Source organism: Hippocampus zosterae, chromosome 21 (assembly GCF_025434085.1).
Source record: "Hippocampus zosterae strain Florida chromosome 21, ASM2543408v3, whole genome shotgun sequence".
Taxonomy (NCBI): Eukaryota; Metazoa; Chordata; class Actinopteri; order Syngnathiformes; family Syngnathidae; genus Hippocampus; species Hippocampus zosterae.
Genome location: NC_067471.1, coordinates 10,373,652 through 10,389,846, shown reverse-complemented (window position 1 = coordinate 10,389,846; position 16,195 = coordinate 10,373,652). Strand labels below are relative to the sequence as shown.

The window sequence follows — 16,195 nt, the reverse complement described above, 5'->3', positions numbered from 1 at the left end:
CGAGACTGTGAAAATATGTCTGGAGACGCCCCGATCCCCCCCGCCCCCCACCGCACCATCTTGACGCCGCCTGCACGCCGTCCTCAAATGTCACCGCTGACATTCTCAATGGCATCGGGCTGGAGAGAGAAAGAAATGAGATGCGCTTCGCCTCTGAACAATCCCAAATGGACTCCCGGGGGCCGCATATTGACATGAAATGCCGACCGAACTTCATTTTGCCGCAAACGGGCATCTCGCGGCCCATCAAAAGGTCCCTCGTCTTTGGTAGAAGACACAAAGAAGGCCGCGGGTGGATGCGTAGAAAGTAGCTCACCCAAAATGTTTTTTTTAGAGGGCACGGTGTTATTTCCATAGTCGGCCGCCGACAATTTTTTTTTTTTTTTTTTTTTTTTTTGCTACGTTAGCTTTACTAATTGACTGATTTGAGTGTAGCGAGGCAAATAAAATAAGAAATAAAAAATTTCTACCAAGTGCATTGAGTTGAGAGTTTGACCCAACATGTTGGCTCAAGCTTTTGTTCCAGTCAGTCTAATGAGTCTCGTGTCAATCGGGGTGTCATCGCAACCCTCGGTCACCCTTTAGTCCCCCCCCCCCCCTCCAAAGTCAGATTCATCAGCTGTCGCAGTCTGATCCCCGCTCATTCCCACGATGTCCCCTTGCCAGATTGAAAACGAGGAGGCCTGCCACGAGTAAATCGATACAAGGCTCCTCCTGCAATATTAGCAGCCGCCGCGACAAGCCCCCCTGCCCTGCCCCCCCCCCCACCACCACACACACACGTTTCAAAAACGTTTGGCCGGGAAGAGCAATTTTGATGAAGTCCCCTTTCAAGGATCGGCGGCGAGTTGAAAGCTTTTGATAGCCCCTCACCCCCCACCCCCCACTCTTCATTGATCCTCCCTTGATTTCTAGCCCCTCTTGGCTTCCAACTTTCCAAATAACTCTCTCTCGCACTTTTCCCCCCCATTGTTTCCCCCAAGCCTCTTTTATTTACGTCTCCATCTTCGCCGCTCTTAATCTTTCCTCTCCCGTCGGCCGTGCGATCCATCTCGCTGTCCATCCACCAAAACATCAGTCGGGACGGCCGCACGGATGAGAGACATTTAGCGCCCGTGCCTGAGCGCCTAATCACCTCGCCGAAGCGCCGGCGGCGCGACGTAATCCTCGCCGCCTTTGGGGGGGGGGGGGGAAACCGCCTCGCCACATTTGGAGAGATTAGAGCTAATCAATTAGCGTACGGCATCTTCCAAATGAACAGATCCCAGAAAAATAAGCCCCCGTCATTAGCGTTGCGCGTCTAGGTTTTAAAAAGAACCCACAGGGGGCGCTAAAGAAACCAGAAGATGCTCGGACTTTGCGGGGACTCGGTTAGCAAAACAAATTGACTTTCCTCACAGTTTTGTGCGGCCCGGCTGTCCGGTTTATGCGGCTCCGGTGTCGTACGCGTCTACCGATTCTCGTATTGATAAGTGGAACCACCTTCGGGGATCGGATTTTCCAAATGCTAACCAACTCGTTTCCTTGGCCTTGGTATGATCGCGGAAAAAAAAAAAAACACCCCGGCGTGTTTTTCTCAAAACATCCCTCATTCGCGCTCATCCTTCTCCTCTTGGCCTCAACCCGGATGCATGCCGTGAGCCATGACCTGCCCCTTTATCATCACAAAGCCAGGTGTGCTCCGGCAGCTTCCCGCTCGCTCTTTTTTTTTTTTATCAGCTGTTTCTGCAAAAATGCAAAAGCATTTTTTTTTGGGGGGGGGGGGTGGACTGATAAAATGAACTGTAACAGGCGCATGTTATGTTTTAGTGCATGGGTCCATGCTGAGAGAGAGCAAATATGTATTCCAGGCAAGAGTGTGTGAGGCTAGGGTGGGGGGGGGGGGGGTCCTGTTGATGTGTCGGGGCCTCGCTTGGCTGTGAGCGTCGCCACCCATGCGGTTTTTAAATCCCCCGACGCCGACACCGTATTCCCTCTTGGGGAAAATCGGCTTCCGTCAAAAGGGGGGAAATCTCATCAAGATGATCGCAAAGAAGATTGATCGGTGCCGCTTTGAAGTGCGGTTTGATGAGGCCGCGGAATGATGTCCACTTGACATTAATGTGGCTGACAAGCCTCCTTTCTCTCTCTCTCTCTTCCTATCTTTCACGATAAACTGTTTTTGGCACGGAGGGGCTGAGCATCGGCATCCTCTCGAGCTTCATCCGTCACAAAGGCAGAATAAACAAAATATGTACGCGGTCTTTTGATGGAATCGGTTTCCGGAGAAATCTGTCAAAACAACGGATGGAATTTAACAGGATGTGGCAGTCGACTTGCCTTGAAACGCCGGTGGCCCCTTATTTATGTTACACATTCATTCCGATGGTACATCACTTATTTAACCCGTGACACGATCCGTCCCGGGAGAGCGAGTTTTCCACATATCACGCGCTATTTGACCTATGAGCAAAAAAAAAAAAAAAAAAAAAAATCCGCCAGCAAACAGAAGCTCTCCGGGCTTGCTGTCACGAGCGCCTGCGCGCCGCACGAAGGGACTCCAAAGCCGCGAGTGAGGAACTCAATAGTTCTGAAGTAGCTGTCACTCAAACGCAAGGAGTCGAATCGTAGCCGATACGCTCTCCTTAAATGGCATCAAAACAACCAAGTGGAAGTCGTCTGTCATCACTCGGGGCGTTCGTACCGTCACAAAAACCTCTCTCTTGCTCTCTCTCTCTCTTTTCACATTAGCTTCGTGTTCTTTTGAGTCGAAATTAAAGTCATCAGAGGTCACTGAGTGAAGGACTTAGTGCCCCCCCGGAGGTGAAACGGCGCCAAAAGTGCGGTCGCTGCTCCGTCGCGGCTGCTAGGGAGGCGCACGCCTCGGAACGATGCCACCTCCACAAAGACCTCGGGAGAGCAGAAACCTTCTGCCTCAGTGATGAAATCTATCACATTTCTATGATTGCAGAAGGGGTCCTAACCCCCCCCCCCCCCCCCCCCCCCAGAGGCACTCAAGTGCGTCTTTCAAATCCAAAAAGAAAGTGTAGGTGACCAGAAATAATTCAGGGGTGAAGGGATGAATAAATATATAGAGAGAGAGAGCGAAAGAGTGAGTGCTAGCTAGCTAGCTAGCTAGCTAGCTCTTAACTAGCAGACGTTTAAAAACGTCTTTGGGAGTGAATGAGTTTGAAAAAAAAATAGACATGGATATTTATCATCCTATCCAATCCGTTTGCTCAAAGCATTGACTCAAAGCTCAGCGAGCTTTAATTTCGCTTCATATTTTTTTTGTGTTATTTGCTCATAAGTCAGTCTCCCTCTTCGCGTTTACAACGCGGTGTCACTGCGCCTTTAAAAAAACCGTCGTGAAATAATCACATCGCATTTTATTCCATCACCTTTCCGCTCGCTTGCTGTCACTTTTATGTTGTTTTTTTTTTTTTTTTAAATACGAAAACTCGTCTAATAACCTTTTAGGACTTGCTCATGACGCTTCGTTGATGTATCTGTTGGAAGATTAATCAATATTTGCCGCAGAGGCCAACGATTATGCGGAACTCATCAATGAATATCTCGGTTGTTTGATGGTCAAAGCTGGGTTTGCTCCGGTCAGATTTTTCAAACCACTTTTGAGATGGCGCGGCGGGTTTTTCCCCTCTCTCCGACGAGATTAATCAGGAGCGTTTTGATTGACGGACAGGATAAAAAAGAGCTCTGCGCATGCCGCCTCACAAAACCCAAACCGAGTCTCCCAAGTGTTGAATGAGCTCCACCTGATCCCGCGCTCGCTTTGCACATCCCTTTTCGCGAGGCGGCTTACAAGCGGAAACGCGTTCTTGAAAGCCCAAACAGCGCTTGCCGCGGAAAGGGACTAACCGCCCGATCCCCTCGCCAGCTCTCGCTTTCGCGGATCCGACTTTTGTCCGATCCGCAGCCCGCTCGGATGAAAAGCTCAAAAGAGATGATCGACGTGAAAATCGGTCGCGCTGGCCGACGCTGCTCTGCAAGCGAAATGCTCAAATGCCTTCTTTCCTAGCCATGCCTGAAAAGTCCAAATAATTTATTTTGAACACCCGCACACTGTTTATTCCCAAGTACCTTGAGTCCTATTAGGTTTGTTTTTTTATTTCTTTCACAAAACCAACACCCACCGAGTTCACAGCGGAGGACTATTCTTTTGGAGCGACTGTGTGTTCCGGGCTTTGGAAATACCCCTGCGCAAGCCACCCACACGGTTTTCCCGCGGGAACCACTTATGTGTGTTTATTTAAGACAGTGAGGCGCGGGTGACCGGTCGAAGGGAGCAGAGAGGAGAGTCGGAGCACTTGAATGTGAGGTGGAACGCGTCCCTTTTTTTTTTTTTTTTTCTACCCCGCTTACAAGAGGCGAGACCCGCCTGACCGTGGCATGGCTTCGCGGTCGCTGTCAATCATCCGTAAGCTGCTACACAATTCAGCCCGCGCTCGACACAAGAGCAGCCACAAAGCTTGACTTTACTTTCGTTTTTGTGCGTGTGTGTGCGTATGTGCGTGTTTTTTTTAATAGTACTTTTATGACGCAACCGTTAAACGCTGCAGTTTTGCATAATCTCAAAGGCGAGAATGCAGTTTAATCTTGTGTTGAGGTGTAGTTCTCATAAATTAAAAAAAAAACTCTTCTAAATGAATAAAACTGGAGCGCGGCACAGTTGGCCCAGAGTCACTGGTGGCACGTAACCAAGTGCAAATACTTTGTTTACTGTACCTAAGCAGATTTTTTCACATATCTGTACTTCTTATTTTCTTATCCAAATAAATCCCCTTTTTTTTTTTTTTTTTTTTTTTAATGACAAGCCGTAAATATTACAGCTGTAAAGTCATCAATGGTTGAGACGGTGACTGACTGACTGTCAATGTAGAAGGTAGCGCATGTATGAACTGCTTTGGGGAAGCAAGGTCGTCCTTTGTTTTTGGTCGTTTAAAAAAAAAAAAAAAAAAAAAAAAAAGATTGTTGTCAAATTTTACATTTAACTCAAAGATAATGAACTTATATTTTTAGAGTCATTTTTGCCGCCTCTGCCCAGAATACAACCCAGCTTGGAAGCTGAATACTTTTTAGAAAGACCGTTCATCGGTTACGCTTCAAGCTAACCCTCGGTGTAAAATCCGACTCTTACAAAGCTGCAGTTTACCATAAAATTTGATGTTTCCCCAATGCTCGTTAAAGCGCAAAAAAAAAGCCCGACTTTCCTTGTACTGTCGATCTCGGTGCGTACAATGCGGACTTTAGCGTAAGCACGCAACTGCTTTTTGGTGACGGCGGTGGTCCCTTCCCCGCTCTCCTCTTTACAGCTTCCATTCAATAAAGACGCTTCAGGGGCGTTCAGGAGGAGCATAAAATAGTGAGCATTCAATTCTGCCTGAAGTGTGCTTACTCCGGATAAAAAAAAAAGGAGGGGGAGGGGCGGGGGTGGGGGGATTCTATGGCTTATTTAAAGGCTGCCGCTCGAATCAAACTGCAACCCAAATTGCGTCTAAATTTTACATGCCCGCCAGGGAACCGCAGCGCACTTTGCATCGAGAGCACGTTGCTAAGTGTTGCCGAGTGACTCGCTGACCCCGCGAAGGCCGCGACGCTTGTGTGGAGGAGGCAAGCTGTCGGCTGCCCTCGTGCAAAGGTCGAAGCGTTCCGCGGAGGCTGCTGCGCTTCTGTGAACACGAACGCACATTATGCGATTTTAAGGGGCAAAAGATTAACTCTGCCACTGTAAGGAGTCACTCAGCCCTGAAGTGACATTCAGAACATCCCCCCCCCCCCCCCCAAAAAAAAACATTGATGTATTGAGAGTGGCCATTTAATTAAAGTCTTTTGGTTTGGACCATGATATCATCTGCTTAATGCGCTATTTTACCGTACATTTAAACCTGAGCAATAAATCTGACTGGGTTGTCCATTAACAAATGCAAGGCGGCTATCGAACGATACTTGGGTTGCAATCGGATTCAAGGGGGCTTGTTTATTTATTTCCTTATTTATTCTTAAACCGGAATGATTCAATTTGATTTGACTCAGTGGTATGACATCGGATACGGTACGGCGGAGTTCCCCGAAATATGTTGCAATGAGTTTCTTTTCATTTTACTCTCTCAATTCAAAGACGAGTTTGATATCGCAGCGCATTCTGAAGGGTAACGATATCATTCGGTTTCGGTATCGGCCGGTATCTGCAGTTAAAAAGGCCCCAGGCGCAACTGGATTTCATTTAAAACCTACATCGTGTGACAGGAAATGCTAACTTTTCGAGATTTCTAAAACCGCCAGTCATTATTCACACTATAAACTCACTCGGCTGTCGGCGAAAGCAGTCTAATATTTTGACGACATCCGGTCTATAATGCGCGGTGCGGCGTAAAAGGAAAATGGATGGCCTTCCCATCTTATGGAACGGTGATAACGGTGATTAAAAAATTGCGCGGCGACGACCCGAGAGGAGCTCCCCCCTGCATTCATTCCTCCGCCGGAAGCTTTAAGCATGTTGACTTCCCCGCGGCCTCTTCAGGCATTGACTAATTAGGCAATTACCCCCAGCGCGAGGGTGTGGGATTGATCCGCCCACCAGCTATCCCTTACTGAGCGTTTTGTCTTTTTTGTTTTTCCGGCGACATCCCAATTTTGTGGATATCAATGACAGTTAGCACCCCAGGGAGCCTCATCTCTTAACGAGGGAGACTAACAGACTAAAGCGGTGATCGATTTACTAGTGCTCCCCCTACAGATGCGGAGTGGCACTGACTTGGTGACAAACATTGACGTCATCCAATAATGACCATTTGGCTTGTACATACTCCGTAGTTATGGGCGACCCGGTAGTCCAGTGGTTAGCACGTCGGCTTCACAGTACAGAGGTACCGGGTTCGATTCCAGCTCGAGCGGACGCTATATAGCATGTATGGCGGCGGGAGTCAGCTGCTGGCATGAGGAATCAGGTCGCGCATTGTATACATCACACACACACAGAAAAGCCCTACAGGGAACCCCACGCGCCACTCATTCACCACCCGCATCGCTCAAAGGAAACTCCCATAGAACAGCAGCGGCGTCACATCCGCATTCTCTCATGTGTTGAAAACATCCGGAGAGGCGAGCACTGATGAGAGCGGCGCTTTTGTCGCGCACTTGTAATTATACGTGTATACTTGTACGTGTAATTATGTAGCAACGGCTAGGTGGCTTAGCATTAGCTTTGATCCTCAAGCCCGCAGTCAGGCGCTTTCACTCCACGTTTTACTTTCTGCTTCCTTGTCCCCCTTCGCTGAGCCCCGTGCGGTTTAAAATCAAATCTTTGACTGCATCTCCTTTTACTCCCGACGACGGCAGCGGACGCAAATCAGTTCATTGTTTCCACATCCCAGTGCGATTGTTGTGTGGCGGCGGCGAGATAAATGAGGGCGGGCGGGTTGCCATTTCCATATCATTCACACATCCAGAGAGCGGAAGCCAGAGGAGAAACAAATACCACTAACGAGCCCCCCCCCCCTGCCAACCTTTTTTTTTTTTTTTGGTCAGTTCAAAGAGAGTCAACACTGGCTAATCTCAGGTCAAACTTGGTTGGTTCACAGGTTTAGAGACACGTGGCAATTAGTGCCCGAGCTACTGCTGCGGGCAATTATAAATAAAAAAAAATTGCGTGTATTCCCACAAGGATACGGATAAGAAAATGATCTGTCACCACAACAAAAGATAAACAGCCTGGTTATCATAATAGCACAGAACCAATTTCCGTATGTTTTCCTCTTTGAACGACACGCGCGATGTAAACATCCCCAGTGCGAATTTCATCAATGCGGATCGGGAAAAAAATATATAGACTAGATAAAAATGTGTGATTCATTGTGATTAATCGCATGAGTTAACTCACCCGCGACCCTAGACCCTAATCAAGCGGTTAGGAAGATGAATGAATGAATGAATGAATTTGGACCGCAGTCCAAACCCGCAATGGTCAAAGTGTCCGAGTTCTGCAACATCTGGTGATCGCCTCGTAGAAGGGGGGGGAGCGCATTTGGGTTTTCTTTGAAATGCGGCGCGGCAGTAATGAGCATTCCTCGGTATTAACGCGCAATTCATGATGAAATTGCTTTTTTTTTTTTCTCCGGCCAAAATGTCAGTCAAGGAGCCACTCGGGTGCTTTGATTCAAATTAAAATTAACCCTGATGTGATCTCATCACTGACTCATTCAGACGTGATACAATGGCAAGTGATGACGAGTCGGAGCTCAGCCGGAAACAAACCAGTGGATGCTGCGGTTATCAAATTGGGGGTGGGGGGTGGGGGTAATGCAGCATCTGGCGCCGAGCCGAGTGTCCGACTGACCGACTGACAGGCGCCCTGACTCCACCCCCCTCCGCTGTCCTTGCGGCACACTCGACGACGGAGAGTGCAGCTGTCACCGAGGCCATAAACGTCCTGCGGATTTGGCTCGCGGACGCGTTCACGTCGATTTGCGGCCGTCAGCACGCGCGTCGGCGGGATGCTGAGGTGTGCGGAGAGGGGGGGGGGGGTCGGGCAGCCCTCGAGTCGGAGTTAAGGAACCACCCCGCGGGTCCAATAACAACTTTGAGAGTCGGGAAAGTTTGCCATCTCAAGAGGGAGAATAGATTGAGCCGAGTTGACTTCAGCACAATTTTCATAGCGTTGGCGACGTCCCGTAGATCAAGCCCGGCTGAGGGGTGCTTATAGGCGCCGCCTTAACTACCTTTCGGGCCGCCCGATGTGACAAATGGCTTCTGTCTCTTCTAATGTAATATTTGTTTTCGCTTCAGAGAGCCTCCGGGCCGCTCCCGTCTGCAGACTGCTTCGTTGCGTTACTTGACTTTATTCCCCGGCCGGCTGTCAATCGGCGGAGCGTCTCGGTGTCGTCGTCTGTCTGTCTTTTGTCACATTGGCTCAACTGTCCACCCCCCCCTACACCGCCCTCTCCTCCAACCCCGCTCCTCTTTCCGAGTGCTTCCTACGACTCCCTTGTCGACCTCCGGCTCCGTCTGTCTCGCGTTCGCCATTTCCCTGCCTCCTCGCGCTCTCTTGTCGCTCTCCGGTTGCTCGTCCCGCTGTCGTCTCCTTCCTCGCTCACTCGACAGCCCCCCCCCCCCCCCGCTCACGCTAGCGTGTCTTTGCTCCAGATGCTAGCTGTCTCGGCTCCGTGGGCCGTGTCTCCGTGATGGGCCCCTCCAGGAATTCAAAGCACCATTCCGGCATTTTCTTCCGAGCAATTGGCTTTTTGTAGTCATAAAGGAGACGAGGTGGGAGGAGGTGGCGGGCGGCCGGGTAAGGGGGTTAGCTTTAGCATCTCTCTCTGGATAGGCTTACTGGCCCAAGGCGAAACATGCAAAAGTGCGCATTCGTGAATCCTCCTGAGAGTGAAGCACAGCGCCCGGGCTCCTGTCTAAATTCCGACCCAATTAAGCACATTCTTTGCTCAACTTGAAGGGCTAGTTTGAAAGCAAAATGTAAAACGGGCACTTTGACAAAGCTCTTTGCACGTCTAATTTGACTTGCGCACGTTAATGCTTTCCACCCTGAATAAACCGAGAACTCCATCCATCCATCCATCTTCTACCGCTTATCCGGGGCCGGGTCGCGGGGGCAACAGCTTTAGCAGGGAAGCCCAGACTTCCCTCTCCCTAGCTACTTCGTCCAGCTCTCCCCGGGGGATCCCGAGGCGTTCCCAGGCCAGCTGGGTGACATAGTCTCTCCAGCGTGTCCTGGGTGTTCCTCAGGGTCTCCTCCCGGTGGGACATGCCCGGAACACCTCACCAGGGAGGCTTTCAGGAGGCATCCGAATCAGATGCCCAAGCCACCTCATCTGGCTCCTCTCGATGTGGAGGAGAAGCGGCTCGACTCGGAGCCCCTCCCGGATGACCGAGCTTCTCACCTTATCTCTAAGGGAGAGCCCGGACACCCTGCGGAGAAAACTCATTTCGGCCGCTTGTATCCGGGATCTTGTTCTTTCGGTCACGACCCATAGCTCGTGACCATAGATGAGAAACCGAGAACTACAATCCCCAAATCTTTCCGCCCTAATTTTTCTACCATTACTGCTAAAAATAAATGTCTCGAAGATTATTTAGAATCCGGGATGCTGTAGTGTGTAAAAAGAAGCAATTTCTACTCTCACATTAGCCATTTCATTATCCTGAAGCGTTATTTGTATTTTTGAAGCCATTACAAGCGATTACATCATCTAACTTCAACCACTAACCTTTCTCTGCATCATCCCGAGACGTTTACCGCCCCGCTTTGCATGCCGCAAAAAGAACCTTTGCTGCTCGGCCCTTGACTGGAATTTCCCGTCATGCTCGTTCGGCTATCGCTGGTCGCTAGCTGTGACGTTACAAATAGGCGCTAATCGGTGCATTTTTCTGCTTTTCACTTGTAATATAAAATATAATATGTAGCGTTGGCCTACGGCGCACCAACGGCACATTAATTCCCAATGGCACGGCCAACATTTAGGGTGCAATTAGCCATGTCGCCAGTCGTGTAGGTAAACAACAAAAAAAACAAAACACTTGAGCGGTTTGCTTCCATAAAGTAAATGTCAGCGTATATTAGCATGCTATTAGGGGAGACAGCGGTTTGGCAGGCACGTCTTACGCGAGTGGCAGTGTGAGATGAGGAAGCTTTTGAGCATGACGGACCGGAGGGGGTCCGGGGTTGGCTGCGCCACGCGTTTTATAGCTAAACTTTACTAAACAAGTGAGTTGACTGATGAGTGAGGGGCCCCCCGCTGGGCATGAAGTTTGACAGGCGACAATGGTAATCGTGGAAACCGCCGTCGCGTGGAAATTGAACGCAGAGAAGGATGTCAAACGTCGGTATGCAAAGTGAGAATCGGTGAGGCTGTTATCAAGGCGGCGGTTTGACGTGATCAACGTGTTTCCGATGGAAATTAAAAATAAAAATCCCCAATCCGGCGGCCCGGTAGTCCAGTGGTTAGCACGTCGGCTTCACAGTGCAGAGGTACCGGGTTCGATTCCAGCTCCGGCCTCCCTGTGTGGAGTTTGCATGTTCTCCCCGGGCCTGCGTGAATCCCCAATCCCTAATAGGCTGCCAATTAGATGCCCCGCGTCAAACTTAAACCGCGGCCCGTTGTCGAAAAGTTAGATTTGGATTTTCCCGGAGCACCCGAAGCTGTCGGCGTCAGCCATAAATGAGAGTGTCCTGGTGCGATGTAATTGCCTCAAAGCGTGCTGACCCCCACACATTTTAAAGCTGATGGGATGACGCCAACCCGAGGATCGCCGCGAGCCTTGGCGTCCAGGCCCGTTTAATGTCAGCGGGGCCCTTGCGCGCCGCAGAAAGAGATCCCCCGCCTGCTTAATATTTCATATTTCAACTTGCAAAATGGTAATACGTCTTAGTTGACTTACAAGAGTCGAGGCCTTCCATACGCCGAATGCTCATTACCGCCATCCGGGCAAATGCGAGCCTCCATCCGCAGCCCTCGTACAAACGCTCATCACTCTCTTTAAATTTTGCAACAGCGCCGTCTAAAAAGCTTTTCAAATATGTAGACGCACTCTGGCCCAATTTCCCCGGGTCCATAATGTGGCGTTTCCCTTTCTCGCAGGAAAGACTTAACAAGTTGACTTCCTCTTATGAATTTACCTCCCCGGGCCATCGGCGGGGCCGCTCTGCTACTCCCTGACAGCGGCTCCTCTCTCGGCCTCCCTCCCTGAAGAGGAGAAGGCTGCGGGCTATGCTGGAAATAGGATAACGTATTCAAATATGTGCACGTGTTCACCTACAAGTGAGGTCAGCCCAGTCCCGGTTCCCCCCCCCCCCCCTTCTTCCCTGGCTAGTGAATCAGCCCCGGTGAAATCTTCTCAGACATCACAGAGGAAAAAAAAAAGGCAGTGTTTTGTCTGGAAGCGTCCACGGTGAGGCAAACGTATACGCTCTGCCGCGGCGACGGTTAAATGCCTCAGCTAACCAGGACACGTCAGCGGCGCTTCGCGAAGCACTTGGTCATTTTAACGGTAGAACGACGATCAACCGCATTATAAGGAGTCCCCACGCTTCCGCAAACCGTCGCGTGTTTCCACACGCCGGGGGGGGGGGCAGCCTTCATAAGGGCCGCGAGCTTGCTAAATTGTGAGCTAACCCGTGAGCTAAGATTAGCATACTGATTAGCTCTGCCGTGGCGACGGTTAAATGCCTCAGCTACCAGGACACGTCAGCGGCGCTTCGCGAAGCACTTGGTCATTTTAACGGTAGAACGACGATCAACCGCATTATAAGGAGTCCCCACGCTTCCGCAAACCGTCGCGTGTTTCCACGCGCTGGGGGGGGGGGGGGAGCGCAGCCCTCATAAGGGCCGCGAGCATGCTAAATTGTGAGCTAACCCGTGAGCTAAGATTAGCATACTGATTAGCTCGCCCGGCCCGAGCAGGCGACAGTCTCATGAATAAAGAGTGACACCCCCCCCAAAAAAAGAAAAAAATGTACAGCCAAGAGGTTCCAGAGGAGGGAGCTAGAGGCAGATTGTCTTTTTTTTTTTAAAGAATGTAATCAGTGGCTAGTGAAGCATTCTTGTGTGATTAGAGTTTTAAACAGCCTCTTCCAGCTCGAGCGGTTATATTGTTGAGCAGCTGCCATTTATCTTGCCAGTGTTTCGCTCTCGTCTCTCCCTGACTGATTTTTCTTCTATCTTCCTCTGCGCGCTGCTCTCTTCTCACCGTGCCCTCCTCAACGGGGGGTGGGGGGGGTTCGCCTTTCTTATTCTTCACCGACCCTCATTCTATCCTCTTTCCTGTGGATCAGCCCCCTTTAAACGGCCTCATTTTCCGACAGCGGCTCACGCATTCGTCTCTCCCCAACCGAAGGACATCAACTTCCTCCGCACCCCCCCCCCGGGAGGGCCTCAGCGGAAACGTGTGAAGTCAGATGTTGATTCTAGGTGGCAGGCACCGTATGCATGTGAGGCGTAATGAAAGAGCTCCCGCACTCTGCTTTTTTTTTGGCGCACCTTCACAAATCCGACACCCCCACCCTGGTGCAAACGACGACTGTAGGCAATCAATTGCTCCAACGTGCTCCATGTTTTATATTGTTTTCTTTATGTAACCGTTCAATTTGTTGTCATAATAATTTCGGAGCAAAATCAGTTGATGATTATCAAGTGTCTATTTTAAGATGCTATTGACAATGTTCGATCGCCCTCATTCACTGACTGCAATTTGGTGACGGAGACTCTCCGCGCCTTACTTTCCAAATACCGCCCACCAAGGATCAAAATCATAACCCCCCCCAAAAAAGTGAGAAATCTTAGATGAGCGCAGTATGAGCTGAAGTTGTTGTAAAAAGGTCCGATGACTGATTATGGCGGCGAGATGTTGCCAGGTCGAGCTCCTCCTTGACGTCCAGACTTGCTGACTAAAACAAACACCCGAGCGCCTGCATTGATTGGCCCAAAGCAGGAGATCAATCGACATGGCACAAGGTGGCTTAAGAAAGAAAAAAAAAAAAGGCTCCCGCTCCGACCCAAAACCCTCGAGCGGGCCTTCCCCATTGATTAAGCCGCCGTCGTTGTGATTACAAAGCTAACTCAATCTTGCACTTATCTTTCGAGGAGAAAAGCGGTGACCTCTTCCGGGTCCTTCCGATTTTAGAAACGGCTGCTTTTTAGAACTTTTTTTGAACGCAGCACGCCATATATGCAATTCGACTTGCAAAGTCGTTGAAAAGGACAACGAAGCTAATGATGAGCTAATGTGCTTCAAGCAAGACGGGATGATTATATTAATCATTCGCTGAGGGTCTAATGATATACTTTTTTTTTTTTTTTTTTTACCCTTCCCTCCTTTCCACATGCAGTGGGCTGGAGCGCAGTTGCCAGCTGGATCTTTCTTCACGCGTGACTCACATGCATTCGTAGACGAAAGGCAAGAGGGTGCTAGGAAAGAAAGTGGGCTTTGCAAACACAGATAGTCCCTCTGTGCGTGTGTGTGCGTGTATGTGTGTGTGTGTGTGTGCTGCGTGAATACATTTGCCTAATAAGGTCGAATGAACTTGCTGTTCATCAGGAGTTTGGTCTTTGATGCATTCTCTGGAGTCACTGTTTGGTGCTGATAACGGGATGACTGACACATGACCGTCTGACCTCGGCGGGTCTGCGACAGCGGCATAGCCCCCGAGACGTGTCTGTGTGTGTGTGTGTGTGCGTGTGCACTCGTTTCCATGTTTTGAGGGGACATAAAATTAGAAACACAGTCACGTCTTGGCGACCATTTTCCGTATGGGGACAAAAAAGCAGGTCCCCACACTGATTGTGTGTGTGTACATGGTGCTCAGCAGCCCCCCACATGGTTATTCGGTGCTATTGCACTCACTCCTCCACACACTCTTTGCATATGCCCCGCCCATTTGGTCCCCTAATGGAAGGATTTTTACAAGTGGGAGGGGGAAGGTGTGTGTGTGTGTGTGTGCTTTGTCCAATATTGGGAAACTGAATGACATGAGACCGCATCAGGCCCGTATGGCAACCGTGTCCACATTCATATTCAGACGCCCAAGTAGCATTTTCCACTTTTTAATCATGTTCCCATGTGTGTCTTCAGAAGCCCCCCCGCTACCCTCCCCCCCGAATATTTCCTACTATATGTCAATCAGTGTAGCCACAATGCCGAGACAGATGTTGTTTTATAACATTCATCTTACGATTATGGAATCGCAGGCTCGATTGGGGCGACGGTGCCCGCGAGCAAGGCAGTTTGTCACGTCATAAAAATGTGCAAATCCGTGCAAAACAAAAAAAATGTTTAGAAAATAAGAACAAGCATCATGATACTGCAATATTCCTAACGCGTGTTCTTTGAGGACTCCTGCTTTGCACGCGCCTCCGCCGCGCACCACCGGCGTGGGGGCCAACGCGCGCGCGCACACCAGCACTTACCGCAGTAGAGAACCAAGAGCGCGGTGAGAAGCACAAAAGCCCAGAAAGTTGACGACATCCTCGGCCAGCGACCGGCGTCGTTGCGTCTGGCCGAGCGCTTCGGCGATGCCATGAAAGCGCACGCAGACGATAAAGACAGTGTGGCGGGAGGGGAGGGGAGCGGGGGGGTGTTGGTGCTTCTTCTGGAAAAAAATGAAAACAGCTCACAATCCAAATGGCGCTCTTGTCAAGCTCATTCCTCCACGATATTTCCTCTTAAGAATAGAAAAAGACCGGCCGGAGCAAGTGGGGGGAGGATTTGTAGTCCGATTAGCGGTACGCAAAAGAAAACATTACATCCTCTGGGCTCTTCAGGGAACCAAAAAAAAAAAAAAAGAAAAAAACCATTCCCTTAGTTGTCGACCCCTAAAAAGTGCACCGCATCTCAATTTCCGACGAGGAGGACGCGCCGGTGACTGATTGCGCTAAGTGCGTGCTCCAAGTGTTCAATCATCTCTACCGCAGCATCGTAAAAAAGATCCTTCCACCTGTGTTGCCTGGTGATTTTCTTTTTTTTTTTTGTTTTTCTTTCCTCTCCCCCTCGCAACCAAAGCCACTCCAAAATAACAGCGAGGTCCGACGCAGTTCTGTGATTAAGCATGCGACACGAGCGAGCCGGGCTGAAAGTAGACCACGGCGTGCATGCTGGAAGAAGACGCTGAATGCAGGAGACGAGAGAGAGAGAGAGAGAGAGAGAGAGAGAGAGAGAGGTGGGCGAAGTGCGCACCCCTTCGCATCAGATAATCAATATTGCGTCATGCAATGAGCCCCGTGAGAATGTAAAAAGGGGACTGGGGGGGGCCAGGGAGGGGGGTGTACGCGTTTGACATCACAGCATCGACGGGGTTTGACGGCTCACGTCATGCGTCGCACACGTTGCAGGTTTGGACTTTTGGAGTTGACGGCGGATGATTGGTGCAAGGCGACGTCTCCTCCAGGTGCATGCGCACGTGCGGGGGGGGTGGGGGGGGAAGGGATGCACTCCATTAGGAACAACTGCGCCACCCATTTTCGGAGCCTCGGGAATCAGCGATATTTAACTCATTCATTCATTCATTCATCTTCCGAGCCGCTTGATCCTCACTAGGGTCGCGGGGGGGTGCTGGAGCCAATCCCAGCTGTCTTCGGGCAGTAGGCGGGGGACACCCTGAATCGGTTGCCAGCCAATCGCAGGGCACACAGAAACGAACAACCATTCACACTCACACTCACAACTAGGGACAATTTAGAGTGTTCAATCA

The 16,195-nt window shown here is 50.2% G+C and overlaps 1 protein-coding gene across 2 annotated transcripts in view; it reads right to left on the bottom strand.

Annotated features, from left to right (window-relative positions):
• The window catches only part of LOC127594022 (chemokine-like protein TAFA-5), a 71,169-nt gene extending 55,544 nt beyond the window's left edge, over positions 1–15,625 (bottom strand). Inside the window, exon 1 of one of the 2 annotated variants that reach the window (XM_052055878.1) lies at positions 14,916–15,625. In XM_052055878.1, coding sequence (XP_051911838.1) covers positions 14,916–15,027 — 112 coding nt within the window. In that variant the 5' untranslated portion in view covers positions 15,028–15,625. The remainder of the gene's footprint in view (positions 1–14,915) is intronic. The other variant, XM_052055877.1, reaches the window with a different exon arrangement.
• Between the last annotated feature and the right edge of the window lie 570 nt (positions 15,626–16,195).